Source organism: Capsella rubella, unplaced genomic scaffold (assembly GCF_000375325.1).
Source record: "Capsella rubella cultivar Monte Gargano unplaced genomic scaffold, Caprub1_0 scaffold_1, whole genome shotgun sequence".
In the NCBI taxonomy this organism is placed as follows: domain Eukaryota; kingdom Viridiplantae; phylum Streptophyta; class Magnoliopsida; order Brassicales; family Brassicaceae; genus Capsella; species Capsella rubella.
Window position 1 is genome coordinate 8,409,177 of NW_006238923.1, and position 18,279 is coordinate 8,427,455.

The 18,279-nt window shown below is 35.8% G+C and overlaps 6 protein-coding genes across 7 annotated transcripts; 3 read left to right on the forward strand and 3 right to left on the reverse strand.

Moving 5' to 3' along the window:
- Nucleotides 1-166: 166 nt before the first annotated feature.
- On the reverse strand, nt 167-1,803 carry LOC17899792 (RING-H2 finger protein ATL47). The gene has a single exon (XM_023789810.1). It carries the CDS (start codon nt 1,594-1,596, stop codon nt 409-411), a length of 1,188 nt encoding a protein of 395 aa, XP_023645578.1. The 5' UTR covers nt 1,597-1,803; the 3' UTR covers nt 167-408.
- An 859-nt stretch (nt 1,804-2,662) lies between these two features.
- Nucleotides 2,663-4,286, forward strand: LOC17899575 (UPF0725 protein At1g23950). Its single transcript, XM_006305369.2, has 6 exons — nt 2,663-2,763; nt 2,929-3,078; nt 3,182-3,374; nt 3,467-3,591; nt 3,693-3,779; nt 3,862-4,286. The coding sequence occupies exons 1-6, from the start codon at nt 2,683-2,685 to the stop codon at nt 4,150-4,152; spliced, it is 927 nt and encodes a 308-aa protein (XP_006305431.1). The 5' UTR covers nt 2,663-2,682; the 3' UTR covers nt 4,153-4,286.
- A 3,497-nt stretch (nt 4,287-7,783) lies between these two features.
- LOC17900796 (MLP-like protein 423) lies at nt 7,784-8,916 on the reverse strand. Its single transcript, XM_006303327.2, has 2 exons — nt 8,665-8,916; nt 7,784-8,322 (listed from the first exon to the last, which is right to left on the reverse strand). The coding sequence occupies exons 1-2, from the start codon at nt 8,849-8,851 to the stop codon at nt 8,042-8,044; spliced, it is 468 nt and encodes a 155-aa protein (XP_006303389.1). The 5' UTR covers nt 8,852-8,916; the 3' UTR covers nt 7,784-8,041.
- Nucleotides 8,917-10,027: 1,111 nt separating this feature from the next.
- On the forward strand, nt 10,028-12,500 carry LOC17899703 (probable serine/threonine-protein kinase PBL28). Of its 2 annotated transcripts, none has more exons than XM_006304452.2 (7): nt 10,028-10,631; nt 10,725-10,912; nt 11,048-11,246; nt 11,346-11,509; nt 11,598-11,702; nt 11,906-12,028; nt 12,132-12,500. In XM_006304452.2, exons 1-7 carry the CDS (start codon nt 10,523-10,525, stop codon nt 12,369-12,371), a joined length of 1,128 nt encoding a protein of 375 aa, XP_006304514.1. In that variant the 5' UTR covers nt 10,028-10,522; the 3' UTR covers nt 12,372-12,500. The 2 variants fall into 2 exon arrangements, with proteins under 2 accessions (XP_006304514.1, XP_023645817.1); XM_023790049.1 differs by having other exon boundaries at nt 10,028-10,589.
- Nucleotides 11,136-14,155, reverse strand: LOC17899813. Its single transcript, XM_023790050.1, has 4 exons — nt 13,419-14,155; nt 13,016-13,307; nt 12,821-12,899; nt 11,136-11,227 (listed from the first exon to the last, which is right to left on the reverse strand). Exons 1-2 carry the CDS (start codon nt 14,093-14,095, stop codon nt 13,022-13,024), a joined length of 963 nt encoding a protein of 320 aa, XP_023645818.1. The 5' UTR covers nt 14,096-14,155; the 3' UTR covers nt 11,136-11,227; nt 12,821-12,899; nt 13,016-13,021.
- Nucleotides 14,156-14,461: 306 nt separating this feature from the next.
- LOC17896967 lies at nt 14,462-16,195 on the forward strand. Its single transcript, XM_006305608.2, has 5 exons — nt 14,462-14,647; nt 14,794-14,959; nt 15,054-15,134; nt 15,610-15,733; nt 15,866-16,195. Exons 1-5 carry the CDS (start codon nt 14,494-14,496, stop codon nt 15,902-15,904), a joined length of 564 nt encoding a protein of 187 aa, XP_006305670.1. The 5' UTR covers nt 14,462-14,493; the 3' UTR covers nt 15,905-16,195.
- Nucleotides 16,196-18,279: the final 2,084 nt, after the last annotated feature.

Genomic DNA, 18,279 nt, shown 5'->3' on the forward strand with positions numbered 1-18,279 from the left:
AAAAATCGTTTTTTAAACGTTTTGAACAAATTTAATCTTTAAACTTATCAAAAGTTGTGAAAATCAGAGCTAACCATATCAGAATTTCTATCTACTTTCAAGTTCAAACTTACAAATCCAGATTAGGTTTCTCGCAATTAGTGACAGATTTATGAACATAGTGTGCTTTTAGAACTAGAAACATCTCATATAAGAGTACCACTATAACATGATCAAAGAACAAAAAGCTTATTCCCCTCAAACACACAAAAGAGAGAGAGAGATTCAGCAATAAAGACCACAAAAGAAAACACTACAGTATTCGTGTTAACCAAAATGAATTCAAAACTCAGAATCAATAATTCAATTAAATCAATGGCAGAAAAATTAGCTACCCTTTGATTCCTGTACCTAAAAACCCTTTCCTCATCATGGACCCTGAAATCTCCTTCCATTCAATGCTAATCCAGCAGGAACTGTACTACCAGACCCAGAGCAAGCATAAGTAGAAGATGAAGTACCCACAAGATTGGTTTCTGATGGATTTGCAAACTTTGATCTCTTATTAGACCATTGCCAAATCTTTGACACAGAGAAGCTCTCACCTTTACTTCTCATGTTAATCTTCTTCCCTTCCACATTACTGTTATTACTCTCTCCTTCTTTCACATTCTTCAAACCTTCATTATTAGGACACAGAGCCACAACAAGATCTGATTCAGCCACTATGTACTGATAAGACCCCATTGAGAAACATCTTCTGTTATCAAGATTACTGTTCACATTGCTACTAGTACTACTACTCACACACCCACCACTTGTCTCTCCTCCTCCTCCTCCTCCTCCTCCTCCTACTACTTCACCATTGCTAATGTTGCAGCTCCTAAACTTGCCAAGCCTCACTGAAAACACTCTCTTCCCAATCTCATTCTCAGCCGGCTTCTGCACCGGAGAAACCCTAGTACCTCCATCATCCCCGGCGAAAAATCCGAAATTGAAATCAGGGTATTCAAACTGATGACCTAAAGAGAAAAGGGTTCCTCTACAAAGTGGACAAGTCGAATTGGAGAGAAGCCAAGTATCGATACAATCGATGTGAAAGGCGTGGCTACAATTGGGAAGCAATCTAAGCTTATCATCTTCTGAGAATTCACAGAGACACACAGCACAATCGAATGGTTCTTTCGTACCTTTGATCTCCTTGTAAAGAAACACAGGAAGAGCATCGATTAAAGCTTGATCTAGACCTGAATCGTGGAGATGAAAGAGCTGTTGAAGCTGCCTTTGGTAAGTATCCGAGTCGGGAAATTCCGGGTTTCGATCAGATTCGTTCGGAGAAGACGAAAGGCTCGATCTTTTCTTCTTTAAGTAATACCTCACCACCAAATGTAGAACGCTACAGATGAAGAAGACGACGGATAAGAGAACGATGATGAACAAAAGGATGGGGCTTATTCGATTACCACCGGAAGAAGAAGAAGAAGAAGACAAATCGTTGGATTGGTTCAAAGTAATTGGAGAAGGAGCAGGTGACGAAGAAGAAGAAGGAGAAGGCGAGATTTGATTAAAATTCTCGTTTTTGAGCTGGAAACGATGAATCATCCTCTTCTCTGACATTTTTGTTTTTTTGAATGAAGAAGAACAGAGAGACACACCATTTAAGATTTTTTTAGCACACTCTTCTGATTTTTAATCATTAAGACATAAACCCTCAATTTATTTTTCTTACATCACAAAAAAATTTGCAAATCGATTTAGAGTGAAAATAAAAGTAGCAAGAATTTTTGGAATCTGAAAATGATTGCTATACAGATTTTGGCAAAACCAGAGTCACACAGAGATAGAGAGAGAAAGGAGCTATACCGTCATTAATATTAATTTTTTTTAATTATATGATTAGTCACCTAAATTAATTATGAAGTTATTATTAACATTTTTTTATATAAACAAAAAGAGAATTGAAATTTGTTTTGGGGTGTGGAACCCAGTGCTTGATTCAGGGATCTGGTGCCTAGTAGTTTCGAAAAATATGTATAGTTTTTTCCTTTTTTTATGAATTAATTATGTTATTGCTACCTTAATTTTTGTGTGTGATTATTTAGTAACTAATAAATGCTCAATACACCTTAATTTAATTAATCCAATGGTAAGGTTAGTCGTCACAACTCACAAGAGTCGTTAAGTAATAACGAAAGACGTGATCAAATCCATAATAATCGTTCATAATTAGTTGCCATTAATTTCTGAAAAATATAAAAGAATCACTCAAACTTAAGTCAGAGTTTTAATAGAGTACGACTAGTAGTGTCAGTTCAATAGTAGATAGAGTATCTAGGGACTCTTTGTGAACAAACAGAAGCAACAAAAAAAATAAGATTTTTTTTTGAATTTAGAGGTAAACCATTATTAGTCACATGGTAATGTCAACTTGTAATAGTCCCTTTTTGAAAAATATTAACATCGGAATTTGGAATCGGTGAAATAAAGAAAAAAGCCTGCCATAATCACCGCTTTTGAGAGGAATCTACGTGATAATTCATGGGCTGTAAGAGTCCAACTATGATTATAATATTTTGCTTAATGGAGGCCCAACTTATATTTTATAGTTCTAACTAAATTGGAAACTATAAATTATAATATTAATACACGTACTCTTGTCCTTTACGCAAAAAAAAAAAAAAAAGAGGCGCATTCACCGCGACGATGGAGGAAGAGAAGAATCTGACGACGGAAGACTTTTACACTGTGCAAAACGAATATTGGCGTCAAGCGAACGAATCCGAAGTATATTCTTTCATCTTCTCAATTTAATCTCTTGTTTAGAGAGATAATATATGGTTTAATTGTGAATTGTTCCTTTGTTTTACAAAATTAAACAGTGTCTAGGGTTGTTTATTTATGGACTGATGATAGATTTGTGATGCTGATGATGGGTCTTCTCATATATAGGGATTCGATTTAGAGAACATTTCACTACCATCATCTGGATTTGTGATCACCGGACTGCTCCCTATCGACTGCCAAAAATATTATTATCCTTGTCGTATCTTGATGGAGCTTTATGCTAAGGTGGGGCTTTATCGTTACAACATGTTGGAGGTAATATATATATTTAAACTCCTCTGGTTGTTACGTATATATTGCATGTTCTGTTATATATATACACCAAACTACTCATTGATTCTATTCTCTTTGTTGTCAGGGAACTAACTTCCAGTTCGATTCCCTAATAAAATTCAACATCTCACAGACCTGTTTCCCATCTTACTACATGACTCTTTTTGCACAAGATCCAGTTGCTTGCCCGTCGGGTAAAACCTTTCAAGTTCGAGTTGGTGACCAACATTTTCGCACTTTGGCCCTAGTGTGCTCCGTTGCTAGACCTAAAGGCGAAGGTGACTTGTGGTGCATTTATATATATATATATATATATATATTTTTACAAAATTTGTCACTTAGCTTGCTGATTTATAATCATTTTGTACAGTGACCACTGAGACCCCCTTCATACCTCACTTTGATGGTGGTGCAGCCGCGGATGGTATCTTCAAAGGTGAATTGCCTGATTGGCCCTCAGATGATGCTTTGAAAGACGAAAAACGATTTTACTTGGTAAGATCCTATATTAAGACGACAGACACATATATCATTAATTGAGTTTTGTTTTGCTAATGATCAATTAAGCTAGCAGCATATTATTGTTGTCTTTGCAGGTGAAGAAGTCAGAGTGGCAAGCCACTGATTGGATTTCAATGTTTCTGGAACTTGTAGTTTGTGAAAATGATACATCCATCGCTGAGGTAAGTTTTACATATCAACTTATGACATTATACCACCATGAAATTAGTAATTTCACTCCAAATTTAATTGTTGGTGCTTCAGGATCGCAAAGTTGTGTCCAAGTTGGAGATTGTGAAAGTCGTGGTAGAAACTGCTACTGAAGATGTGGAGCTGCCGATCGAGAGACTCAAGACCAAAAATGCAAATGTCTACATAATGTTTAAAGGCATGGCAGAGCTTCAAGCCCATAGGCGGGTTTTTGAGATTGGTGTGGATGTTGAACGCAAAGCTATAGTTAGAAGGGTCATGGATAATTCAGGAGACTTATTTCTCACTGGTAAGCTTTGTGGTGGTCAACCTATCAAAAAGCGGAGAAGACACCCTTGGTTGTGAAGCGAGCTTAGGCTATGTGTGGTGGCGTTTAGCTTGTTTTTACAAGTGTGGCTACAGTGTAAAGCATCGACGTTTTCCATGCACCTTTTCGATGGAATTGGATAATATTCTAGCTTTCTAACATGGGTTATTTATTAGGAGGATCTCTCCCTTTCGATTAAAAATATTGGTGAAAGAAGATTTACATTACAAAATAAATAACAATGTCCCTAGCTCGATCGGACAGAACTTAAATTTGTTTGGCAAATCATTATATTAGGCCAAACCTGTGGTAATGATAGTTGAACGAAACTAGTATGTCGTGAATGTTAATTTAATTATCACGACTTTATAAGGTTTCATTCTACCTCAAGGGATTTAAATTATTAGTAAAATCCGCATATATTCTAGAAAGAAATAAATGAAACGATCCTATTATTATTATACGAAACATATTATGGCTTACATGAGAGAGAGACTACTGATAAATTGAAGAAAAATAGTGCTTAACTGCGAACAATTAACAATATATCAAAACAAAAGAGAGAATGAAAAGGTTTTTAAAAAGTTCAATTTACGTAAGCCCTTGGCGCGGCTGCTTGCTTTCTCATGCATTATGGTTGTCAGAGGTAGCCTCCATATATGCCATGAGCTTTAGTGCGTCGTCCACACATTTCTTGAAGCACTCTCTCTCGGTCCTCTCGGTCCTCTCGCCTTTTTCCAACTGTATGTATCCATCGAAGGACATCTTAGTGGAATTTTCTTTGGTCTCCTCCTCTATAAACCCATCAATACTAATCCGACCCTCAAGTCCCTTGAAAAGGTTCTTGTTACCCAAGCTTCCTTCAAAACAACACTTGTTAATGGAATCTTTCAGGTTCTTCAGGGCTTCCTTCACATTTATGGGATCCATAGGGGACGATACCTTAAACAAATGAGTTAGATTTGCGAGTCAATTTTTCAGGAAAACACAGCTCACAATACGACACGTTAGGGCACAGAGCCTAATGAGCAAATCGAACATATACATCTAAGCAAAAAAAAAAAAGAAAAGGAGAGTGTCTCACGGATTCGCTGTTGAAGTAAGATATGGATGGATTCGTAAGTCGTATTAGTTAGATCTGAGAATTGTGATTTTCTTTGATTCCCTTTGATTTAAGCTTATATATATATGTAATATGTGTGTGTGTCTTTGAATGGATGGTCACCATTATTGGCAATCTCTTTATAGATATCTTAAAAATAAATTAACAATAAATCTAAAGACATTTCTAAAGTCTCTGTATAGACATAAATCTCTGTGGGATATATATCAAAAATAACTTTTATTATTTCTATATATTTAAAAATACTTCTCCATATATGTATGAGCAATGAAGAATGGTCTTCTCTTGCCCTCTTCCTCAAGACTACCGTTTCTAGCCGTTGGATTTTCATATGGGTTTTTAACCAAACACACGCACGCACTACTTGGTAATGGTATTAAAAAGTTTTTTTTACCGACTTCTAAATTTTTTACTTTCCAGTTTTGTGGTTAAATTTCTTGCCCACTTCCCCAAGATTACTGTTTCTAGGCATTGAAAACTGTAATAATTAGGACCATGGTATAAGGTTTAACTTAATTTGAAAGTATAAATGAGAATATTAGTTCACTATTCTTGTGCTCTTTACTCACATTATAAAAAAAAGTTAAAAACAAAGCATTCAGTATTCTTGTGTTTTACCCACATAATATTACTTTTTTTTTAGAGTCTTAAAATAGCTGCACAAGGAAGAGATAATGACAAAGTGAAAACCCAAAGAGACCACATCGAGATTAATTTGTTTGTCATCATGCAAAAGCTTGTACGGGCAGAAAGCACTAATCAAATGTATTTATTCTATTTCAATATTAAAACTTTGGTTACAATAAGTTGACAAATGTAAACTATGCATGAGTTATTTGATTTGACAAATGAATATTATTATAAAATAAATATCAATAGTCACTCAAATTACACAAATTTATCAACATATAATCCAGCAGAACTGTTCCATGTTTAAGCGGCTAACTCGTAAAAGAATAAATAAACTTAAAAACCTTAGTTACGTTGTATGGAGAAAACGTTTAACTCGAACTAGTTAAAGTATGTTACGTAATTGATAGTAACATAAATAAACTAAAAAACCTTAGTTGTATAGACGCATTAAGTCTTAATCCTTGCATTACCTTTTACTTTTGAAAATCTAATTTTTACGCCGGCTATTGAATTACGTAAAAGAAATATTACCTATTTTTATTATATAGGTCTAAAAGAAATATTACCTATTTTTATTTGTTATTGAATTTTCACTAACACTACTAAAATTTAAATTTATAACTTAAGACAAAGATATTTGACAGGTCAAACTTTCTCATGAAAAGTTTTAAAATTTTTGAAGTTGATAATTTTAGTCAATCTATCTATATTTTTTATATTAATACTTACAAATAAGAAAAGAGAAGGGAAAGAAAAAAAAAAGGGTAAAAGATGACTAAACGTAAAAGAAAAGTAGTATACAACTGAAAGAAAAAGAAATGACAATAATCATGTTTTTCCAATTATTTTTTATTTCTCGTTGTATTCTTATTTTTTCCTTCTTTTTTTTTTTTTGGACAACAACATATTTTTTCCTTTTATTTTGCTTATGTATCGCTTATCTTTCTTGTATTGTTTATTCTTTTTTCAAAAAATAATAATAAAAATTTCTCATTATATACACTATTTTCCCTTCACATTTTATCTTGTAAAATTAAATTAAAAAATATTGAAAATTTAACAACTACCTGGGATAAATTATAAATTTGAGCATATAATTTGAACATATAGTTTGTTTTAATAATAAGCAGCAACCTCTCTTATATTGATCGATGTAAGTCCATGGACACATATATATTATTGTGTATCTTGAAAGACATATATAATAATCTTCTCATTGAAAGGGTGTTTTTATAATGAAGGATTGCTGGAAATTTTACATAAATTGGATCACTTTTTACGGTTTTACCTAACGCCACCATTAAGAGACCATACTTCCTATATTTGCGCAATTTGATCTAACACACTTCCATGTAAACTTTTAGCAAACTTAAAAAGGAGTTTTTTTTCCTTTTGTTTATGAAGTTCCCAATTAAAAGTTTAGTTTACATTGTAAAACTTTCAGCAAACTTCCTATATAACAACAAAAGAATTTTATAAGACTAATCGACAACTAAAACAAACTAAAGAATAAAATAAACAGTATAATTAAATTTAAAAGAAAATCATTTGTCTATATACCTATTGTTATAAATGTTACTACCATTAACAAATTAGCAAAGAAAATGAGTCAACAAGTACTCTTAACTCGAAATGACAATACGTTCATGAGGTGGTGTGACGATGATGACTCGTGTATGAAAACAACCAAAATAATTTTTAAATGATTTAGAAAATCCATACTCCATAGTGAATTGATACTGGATCCAAGTTTAAGTAGCAAATTAAGCATAAAAATAATGGCCTACTAGGTTGCAAATAATATATTGTTCTTCTCCTATATTTAGACTCAAACAAAAACTCTTTAACTTTAAGATACAATTTATTTTTATTTTTATTTTAAATCGATTTTTTTTCTTGGGGTCAAATTATTCTTTTAAAAATACGGTTTATTCATGAACCTCTCTTTATATTGTTCAAATACTATACGTACAGGACTACAGAGTACAGATATAATATTCATGAGCATATATTGTATCTTGAAAGACACGTCACGTGCCTATATATACTCCCAAAAAAAACAAATCATAAACGTGGACAATTCATAAAGAGGTTCCACTTTATTTAACTTCTTAATTTAGATAAACTCTTATAGAGAACCCTCTTAGATATTTTAAAGATTCTTAGTCTAATTAGGCGCCAGATTGCTTAAGGAGATACTCATCAATCTCTTTGAAGTTCTTGACAGCAAAGTCCTTGATGACGTGAGGGTCATCGATCTCATGGGCAGTCTTCTCAAACTCACCGGACCATTTCAGAAGGCTGCCTCCGTCCTTAGGAGTAACGGTGATGGTTCCTTTGAACGTTTTGTAGTACTCCAACATTTCTCCCCCGATGATGCTGTACGACATGCTTTTCTTCTCCAAATCCACCTCTTCGATCCTCTCAGCCGATACCTTCACCAGTGGAGATCCTATACATATATATGGTGAAACAATTAACATATTTTATGGTGAGAGAGTGCAGCATAGAGCATCTAGCTAGGGGTTTTAACTATGCTTAGCCCATTAAGAGACATGGATATGGTTCTTTTATTATAATCTTTAATACATACGTACATCTCTTCCGATCTAGCTAGGACTACAACTTCGTTTCTTGAAAAATAAATGTCTTCTTGAATGTAGTACTCAATCTTGGATTAGACAAGATTTATGGTACTCCAATCAATTTTGCTATTTAAGAGATTATTCGAAACATGAATTATGATATTATTAATGGTTACAATTAAAGATAGAATTGAGACAATATAATGTACCTTCTCCATAAATTATGAGGCGAATGGAGCCAGGAGCGTTGCCATCGCCAGCAAGAACTTGAATGGTTTTGTAGTCATGAGGGAAAGCTTTGGGAAAGAGATTGATACAGTCGCCGAGGGCTATCCAGAACTTTTCAGCCGGAGACTTAACCTCAACTTCTACATGAAGAACACCACTCAATCCCATTTTTTCTAGTTGAAAATAAAACAAAACTCAAGTATTATTCGTATGTCTTTGAATGATTTGTTTATATTACTTTTCGTGTCTATATATAGAGAAGTTTTGAAGCCTTTGGTGATATAATGATAAATTGCATTTACTATGTGGAGCAACCCATACAACTAATTTTTCATCCTATCGGTCCTTGTAAATTAATTAACCCCAAAGCTTATGCATTTTCAACATTTGCCATTATTCATCTATATCTCAACCACTCAAAAAGAAGTGGGTGAATCAATAAGTTGGTGCATGATATAATTTTCAGTATATTAATTTGTTATCTCCGTTCATACAATATCTGACGGCAGATTCGACTATGTGAGGCAGATTCGACTTGCAAGATATTATTCAATGATCTCATGATTTTCACTTGATTGGATTGGTAGTGTGTATCATTGTATTGTATCATTGTATGTAATTACTATTGCCACCCAACTCTTTTTTTGGTGCCTTTCAACCAAAGAACCCTAGCTATCAACCAAGTAAGTGAAGTGTTACATATGTAATTAGTTCTCACAATATTTATAACCACTCATAATAACGGTGGACCAATGTGTAACCTGATGAGATATAATAATTGGTTTTCAATAATGTAGTACAGTAGTAGTATCAAATAAATCAGTAAATGCTCACGAGTAACACGGCACATAATTTTATATACAAACATATAACAAACTTGATTGCGAATTTCTTTTCATAAGAATACAAACTTTCTAATGATAAAGATATTTAATGTTTGCCATCAACTTTCTAAAACCATGTTCTTGGTTGGCATGTTAGGTACTTTTATTACTACCTTATCGTCTGAGAAAAACGGCATGTTGTTGTCTTCCACAGGTATGAAACGGCAATCACTCTGTAATCCTAAAATAGAACGACAAACAAGGTTCTAGAGATGGGTGAGTCTGAGTCATCATCTCTAATTGAAGCAAAAGTTTATCATCCAGACCCAAATTTTGAATAATATAATTAGATACGTTAAAGTTACAGTATCCTAGTATTTTTGACAAGCTTAAATTATAATAACACTAAGATTGCTTTTAACAAAGTTATGGTTTTCTCCCAAAATATATCAATCTCTCAACGGACGCATGAAAACAACATTATTATTAAAAAAAGTTATATGTAGTGGAAAAGGATAGAAACGAGAAAGGGAAGGAAACTCTCTGAAAGCAGCTTCCCATCTCTCTTCGCTGATCAAACGCAGAAACGTACGTACGCATGTTCTGATCGATTCAGACAAGACAAAGAGAACCGAACCGAGAGTTTAAAAAGAAGAGAAACATATCAAAGTCTTTCTCAAGATGTTGTCATTTTCTTTTGCTTCACGTACATGTAATCTACGTATTCTTCAGCTCTACCGTCTCTTTCCCTCTCTCTCTTTGAACTTCGGTAGTTGAAATACTGCTGTTGAGTATTTCAGAAATCTAACCCTCAAAAATCAATTAAACTTCATACACTCCGATCTATATCTATCATCTTCAACCACAATAATCTTTTCTGTTTTCTTTGGAAGCAACTAACTTACAAAGGATTCACACCACTACAAAACAACATACCAGAAGCTTTCTTCTCTTGGTTTGATATGGTCTCTAACATCTACGAAGTATAGGAAAAGCCAAACCCAAGCTAAAAGCTATGCATTTTTCACTTGTTTCCGCTTGGAACAAGAGAAGGAGAAGCAAATCTTATGATACGGATCCATGTACGTTCCTTTTCTCCATCATCTTCGCCAGATGGCATAAAAGTATGTTACCTTTTTTGTTCTTCGACATTGCTATCACTGAATAAAAGGGGAGGTGAAACTGAATCATCTGTGTGAAACTAACCTTCTTCTCAGGGGTCTACAGAACAGCAGAGTGCTGGCAGATCGAAGATCAGGCGTCTCAGCCAAGGAAACGAAGATACGGGTCATCAGTTTATACCCTCAAAGAAATGGAGGAGGCCACAAGTTCCTTCAGTGATGAGAATCTCCTCGGTAAAGGAGGCTTTGGTCGAGTTTACAAAGGCACTTTAAAAACAGGAGAGGTAGGAACTATATAGCTTCATTTATGTGATTTACAGGCTTTGAAATGTTAGAAAACAGTTTTTTACAAGTAAATTTCGAGAAAGATGAGCTTTAAGAAAAGCATACATAATATCTTGACCCCTCGCTTACTGAAGGTAGTTGCAATCAAGAAGATGGATTTACCTCCTTTTAAAAAGGCCGACGGAGAAAGAGAATTTCGTGTCGAGGTGGATATCTTGAGCAGACTTGACCATCCAAATCTGGTCTCTTTGATCGGCTATTGTGCAGATGGAAAAAACCGGTTCCTAGTATATGAATATATGCAAAATGGAAACCTGCAAGATCATTTGAATGGTTAGTCAATGAAAGAAAATTCCCATCCACCAAAAGCAATTGGCCACTTTTTTTTGGCCACCAAAAGCAATTGGCCACTAAACCGTGTATTTATCACAGGAATAAGAGAAGCCAAAATAAGCTGGCCTATAAGGCTCAGGATTGCCCTTGGCGCAGCAAAAGGACTCGCGTATCTCCATTCAAGTTCTTCTGTTGGGATTCCAATTGTGCACAGAGATTTCAAATCCACCAACGTGCTACTAGACTCCAATTATAATGCAAAGGTGCTTATAAAGTTAAAAATGGGTGCTCTATGCGCATCATTAATATCAAGCATACACTAAAGCTAAGACGTGCGTATAATCCTTGCAGATATCCGACTTTGGACTAGCAAAGTTGATGCCAGAAGGGAAGGATACTTGTGTGACAGCAAGAGTTCTAGGAACATTCGGATATTTCGACCCAGAATATACATCGGTAAAGATTCTTACTTATATCTTTACATGATTTTCATCCTGTAAATGAGACTGACATGGCAAAGGCTTCACTAGACATACTTACCAAAATTAAAAATCGCTAGTAATGACATGAAAGGCTAGGAAAAGGAACTAAATCTCACTCACATATCACAAGGAAAGACAGTTTTTAGCATAATTTTGTTCCAATTTTTCATGTGGCAGACAGGTAAACTTACTCTACAAAGCGACATTTATGCATTTGGGGTTGTGCTGCTGGAACTACTTACTGGACGCAGAGCAGTTGACTTAACTCAGGGCCCAAATGAACAGAACCTGGTGCTACAGGTAAAATGGACCTTCTAAGTTCTACGATTCACAGACACAAAAAAGTTTACTGATCAGAAAACTTAACAGAAAAGTAAACTGCTCAATTTTCTCTATGTTTCAGGTTAGAAATATATTGAATGATAAAAAGAAATTGCGAAAGGTTATAGATGCCGAGCTGCCTCGGAATTCATACAGCATGGAAGCTATAGCTATGTTTGCTGATCTGGCATCACGGTGCATCCGTATAGAGAGTAAAGAGCGACCTTCAGTGATGGATTGTGTTAAGGAACTGCAACTAATTATCTATACAAACTCGAAGGGTGGTTTGGGTGGGACGATTCCTACATTCAGAAGGCTCTAGACAGCGAATTCTTTGAAACCAGTAATATGTGTTACTATCATTTTTCCTAAAATGAGAGGCCACTGATGAAACTTGATAACATAAAAAAAAAAATCATAATTATATATATGGGAAAATTTGAATTCAACTTCCAGCTGCTAAACTTTGATCAATCGGCAATATTTGGATGTATATACTATAGAGTCACAAAGCATATTGGATCACACAATACATATATTCTGTATGGTATGCCGTCATTTATGTTTTAGTTGAAGATAAAGAATATATATTTTCAGGGTGTAGCCTTTTCTGTTTCCTTTTGCCTTATGCATAAAGATTTGACCATATATATATGCATGTATACTAAGAACATAATCACTGCCAATAATGGAAGCATGAACAGATAACAGGTAAATCTTGAAAAATATGTTCTATATATATAAATATATATAATAGCGTGTGTAGCGTACCTCAACTAAGATTTTATAAACAGCAAGTTGAAGCAAACAGGGTATGAACCCGAGTCCTTGGTCAAGTCACATTTACCTCCTACATGATGAATCACAACTAGGTCTCAGTTATTTGGTCTACACCCAATTTATGTTATATACAAACAAGGTAGACAAATACCAAACTAGTTGGTACATTGTTAGAAAAAACTGTACCCGACTTCACGCATTAGCAGATGAGCTCAGCTCATTATCAGACCTCATAATATCTACCGCATCTGAAAGACTGGTGCAAGGTGGAAGCTTTTTGCGCATCAAATGCTTACGCCGTTGTAACATCAAAAGAACCAAAACATTATCTGTCTTAACAACCTCATATCCTGCTTTCTTGTACATACTGAAAGGAGCCTCATCGACCATCCTACAATGCAAGTAGACATCCTTCGATGGACTAATCTGCGATATCAGTTCCTCACTCGCCTTCAACAAATGCCACCCAATTCCCCTCCTAACAAGTCATAACACAAACACAACATCAACTCTCTTATAAACGAAATCAACAAGAATAACTAACTACACAAAGCTTCTTGGAATCATATAAAGAGGATGTGCCAAATACCTTCTAAGATCCTCTTTCACAGTCATGTTGCAAATGTAAGGTGATTCCTTAGGAGGAGTAGGAGAAGGAGGTGAAGCATTAGCGCCCCGTTTATCCAAACACACCTCTACAGTTCCCGCCATCTCAGCCTCGTCTCCATCACTATACCCATCAGTTTTTTTCCTAAAGAACCCAACTAAAGTTACTGCGTGTGGCAACACTTCTCTCCTCTCAATCAGATACTGCTTCACCAAAAACCGTAACACAGACTGATAACCAGAAGGCAATAGCATCGATTCACCAAACGACTCAGCCAAGAGATGCACCGTCGAGTCCATCTCATCAGATCTCATAACCCGAACACACATCGACCCAGATTCAAGCTCCTGAAAATACGCAAATCCTTCAAGAGTTTTCAACTTCTCCAACTCCTCGTTACTCAAAAACCTCCCCGTACGAAACGATTCCTCTAGAAACGCGTAGCTCCCGGTCGATTTCGTAGCTTCACCTCCCGTCTCTGTAGCTGTCGAAACTGGAGAAGGCGAAGGAGGGAAAGCGAATCTGAGATTGGAGCGGTGAGATCTACACGAGTAGAGTAAAGGATATCTATGCGAAGAAGACGAGAAACCAAACTTCGTTGGTTGGCTTGGTTTGAGAGGATCAACAGCGAAAGCGAGTGAGATGCTTACGGCGGCCATTAACACACGGACACACACACGATTATCTCCGATTTGGTGGTGGTTCAGTATTCGCTAATCTGTTATAACGAAATTAAAATGGATAAAATAACATACGACATATTTTGTGATCTATATATACAGTACTAATTTCTCTAAACGCCGCGTTTTCTTTCATACTGGTCCTGTGGCCCATATTGTGCTCAAATCCAGATTTCGGTTTGATTTCGCTTCCGGTTCAATAGATCGGTTCATTCGGATTACCCGAAGTATTAATGTTAAAACGCAGCGTTTTAAGATTCACTATAAGCCCATTAATTATTTGGGCTTACGGCCTAGATTGTGATTATATATATATTTCAATTATTTCCGTACTTCGCCGATACAAAGCCGGAGGAGGAGAGATTCAGGCGGCCGCCATGGATCCAGCAGGAGCATCGGTGGCCAGCGATAACGGAGGAGAAGGAGAGAAGTTCGCGGTGGGGAATATTTATTCAGTCAAGGTGATCACCGGAGATGAGTTCCGAGGGATCGTCATGGCTTACGACCCTATTCCTAACTTCGTCTTTTTTGATATCCTTTGATGTGACCTCACCACTTTCTTAGTTTATTTCAATCCAAAATTTATGATTTTGTTTCGTATTAGAGATTGAGGTGTTAATGTTATTGATATCGTGAGCTGAATTTGCGGATTCCTTGACGAATCATTGGGTTATTACAAGAGGGATCGAAACCTAGACCGGGGCATATGAAGAACACACGGATGGTGAATGCGAGTTTTATTACAGGGCTTTCGTATTTAGGGAAAGCTGAAGATCCGCTTGATGCAGACAAGTGTTCTGTTGATCTTCATGGTCTCCGAGCTAAAGAGGCACTTGCTATAAGGTGAATTATTGTGTTTTTTGAATCCTTTCAAAATTCTATTTTTTTTAATCTGATTTGGTTATTAGCTTACTTGGGAAAACGTATTTGAGCACAGGCAAGCGGAAGCAGATGCTGAGAGGATGGGAGTTGGTGTTACCGCAGAGGCCCAGAGCATCTTCGACGCGTTGTCTAAGACGTAAGTATAAGCTAATTTAAGAAGGAAACATATAGCTTAGAGTGATCATGTTTGTATTTTGGCTGTAAACTGTTTATACAACTTTTTACCTCGTTTTAGCTAGGGTAGAGAGATGGGACGAGATCTTAATCAGATGGTTGTTTAGTTTTATTCTTTGTAAACAACTGCTTGATTTGGAGGAATTCACTTGAGCTTCTACTGTGTTATTGCCAAGATAAATTGTTAGATTTTGGACATGATTGAGTGTTGTATTGCTCTAGGTTTCTGGTGATGGTATCTTTCTTTTTGTTTTAGATTACATTTGTTGCGTGCTCTAGTGTCCAGTAGTTTTAGTCTTCTCTATGATACAATTAAGAAGCTGACTAGTTATATAGTTTTAGTCTACATAAATCCTTCCTAATATTAGCTGAGAGGAAACAGCAGAATTTGTTTTTTCTCTTTCAAATGAATCACATGTGAGTTATTTTCCTTTTAGGCTTCCTGTGCAATGGGAAAACACAGACATTCTGGTGATGAAAGAAGTACGCGTTCGTAGCCCGTATTATTCAGATTGTGTGTTTGGAGGAACTGATGCTGCCAACAACCGAGTCAAGAAAGTGGTAAGTATCACTTGCAGTTCATTGTATAATGTCAATGAAGCCTCGGGTGTTATAGTAGTCACTTGCATTCAATCGTGTAATGTTGATCAAGCCTTGGGTGTGATAATAATGCACTTTTTGCATTTATCGCAGCTTGATCTGGAGAGACGAAGGTTACAACTCGGCACATGAGGCCAGTAAAAGGTGTCGGTCAGTGAAATAGCCAAAAAGGGTTTGGTGCTACTAACCCGAAAAGCGTCTAGATCTGATCGACCAGCGAAAAAGTGGACAATGTTTGCTTTTCGCTTGTTGTTGTTTTACTTAGAACCTGCTTGTACTTATAAGCAGATTAGAGATTTCTTTATTGACAAGAACAGTGAGGTCTTGTCCACTTTTCACCAAGTCGTGGTTAATTTATCGCATGAACTGTAAACTATTTATAAAATATTGAACTCAGAATCAACTTTTTATCGATTTCTTCGATAGAATCTTCTTACACCTTACGTCCATTATAAGTTTATGACTTAGTTGAAAGAAGCATTTTTGTGTGACGGGAATTTATTGAAAATGAAATGAGTACGCATTCAACAATTACACAGTGGTGATGTATAAGTTACCACAGTCGATATATTATCTAACTAACTTGCACAATTTACTTAGATCGTGTAATCAAGCATTAACTAACTTATTATTAGAAACTCAAGTTCCTACGAAACCAACATTGCTACTTGATATGATTTGAATCAAGCTTCAAGAATGTTGTAACTGAATCCAAAAAAAAGAAAAATTTACACAAAAACCTTAACCCATCTTCAGTTGAAAAAACCGGTAAAATATTAGACTTGTTGAGTATTTCGCTGAGATTGAGATGATGTCATTTGTGATCCACTACTTCCACAAGCCTGAAACACAGGCTTTTAACAACAGAAGATACCATCACAACAACAATACAGCAATCTCACACATTTCACAAGTTTCCACACAAGACTGAACTCAAGATGAAAAGGGACTAACCTGAAGAGCTCTCTTATTACATGAACGAGAATTGTGCCCCGCTTGACCACATTTCTTACAATGTATTGTGCGCTTGCTAAGTTTCCCCTTTTTCTTAGGTAGAGACACATTCTTTCCTTTTATCTTTCGCTTCTTCTTCGATGGAGACTAACAACAAGATAGCAAAACAAGACTGATCAAAATGGTATTTTCTTTGTATTAGTTATAACTTGAGCATTCTATACCTTAAGCTTGTCTAAAACCGGATCATAATCTGGATCATCACTCCTAACACGCTTTCTTTTGTTATTATGGGATGCAATATGTTGCTTAGCCTCGGGAGGGATGGTCATCTTAGACCCAGTTAACGTAATATGTTGCTTAGCCTTGGGAATGGGAGGGATGGTCATCTTAGTCCCACCTGACGTAATATGTTGCTCAGCCTCAGGAGGGAGGGTTATCTTAGTCCCAGGTGAAAAGAAGACGCTGAGACCGAGAAGAAGCTTCCGGTGGGTTTTCATGAGTCGCTCCAACCTTGCAATGGCACCAGCTTTATCAACTCTACAAAGAGACAAATATCGTTAAAGTTAATTCACAACGTGGGTTTTGTTGTGTAGTAGAATAGGAGTTAAAAGTAAGAGCAAACCAAACCACTCATAACAGAAGAAATATTCTACCTGTGAGCTTGAAAATCTTCGAATATGTTGGTCCATTCTTTATATTTTACAGGTTCATTTTTAAATGCCTCTTTCACAGAAGCTTTGTAAGCAGGCATATGAAGCGTAATTAGCTCAGGCGATACCCTTATGCAGACTATGGTTTGAGATTGGCCTAACCCTTTGTTAGCCTTGGCAGGGATGGTTAGCTTAGCTTCGGGAAGGAAGACTCTGAGACCACGAAGCAGCTTTGGGTGCCTTTTGATGAGTTGAGTCATCTTTGCAATGCCACTCTCTTTATTGATTCTACAAAGAGACTTAGTAACAACATCAGGAATCAAACTATATAAGCACGTGTGGTTGTTGGGTAGATTAATTAGGACTTGGGAGTTGTTAATAATTCATACCGATAAGCTTTAATATCAACCAAGAGCTTGAGAAATTCTTTAAATTTTGCGGGCTCATCATGAAATGTTTCTTTCACAGAAGTGAGGTATAAAACCGAATCATCCATGGTCAGCTCCGGTGGTACTCTTCTTCGCGCCATAGTTTGATATTGTCCTAAACCCTTTAGCATCCAGCATCCAATATAAAGACAAATTTAGCTCATTAAAACCGATCAGGTCATCATTGAATGTCTCTAACCTAAAGTGCATAAGTACAAATCTCTTTCCTCAAGTTTTAAGTCTTTTATGGGTTTTAGAGAATAGCTTAACAATTCTATAGGGAACAAAACAAATCTCATTCCCAATAAGCCATAATAAAGCTAATCCTCAAGATGTCCGATTAAGATCATGCTAGTGATCAAGTATTTAATTATATAAGTCTGATGGGTTTTACATATAAGCTTAACACTTTATATATTGGCAAAAAAAAAAACAAAATTATCGGTTCGAATTGATCAAAACTACTTCATCA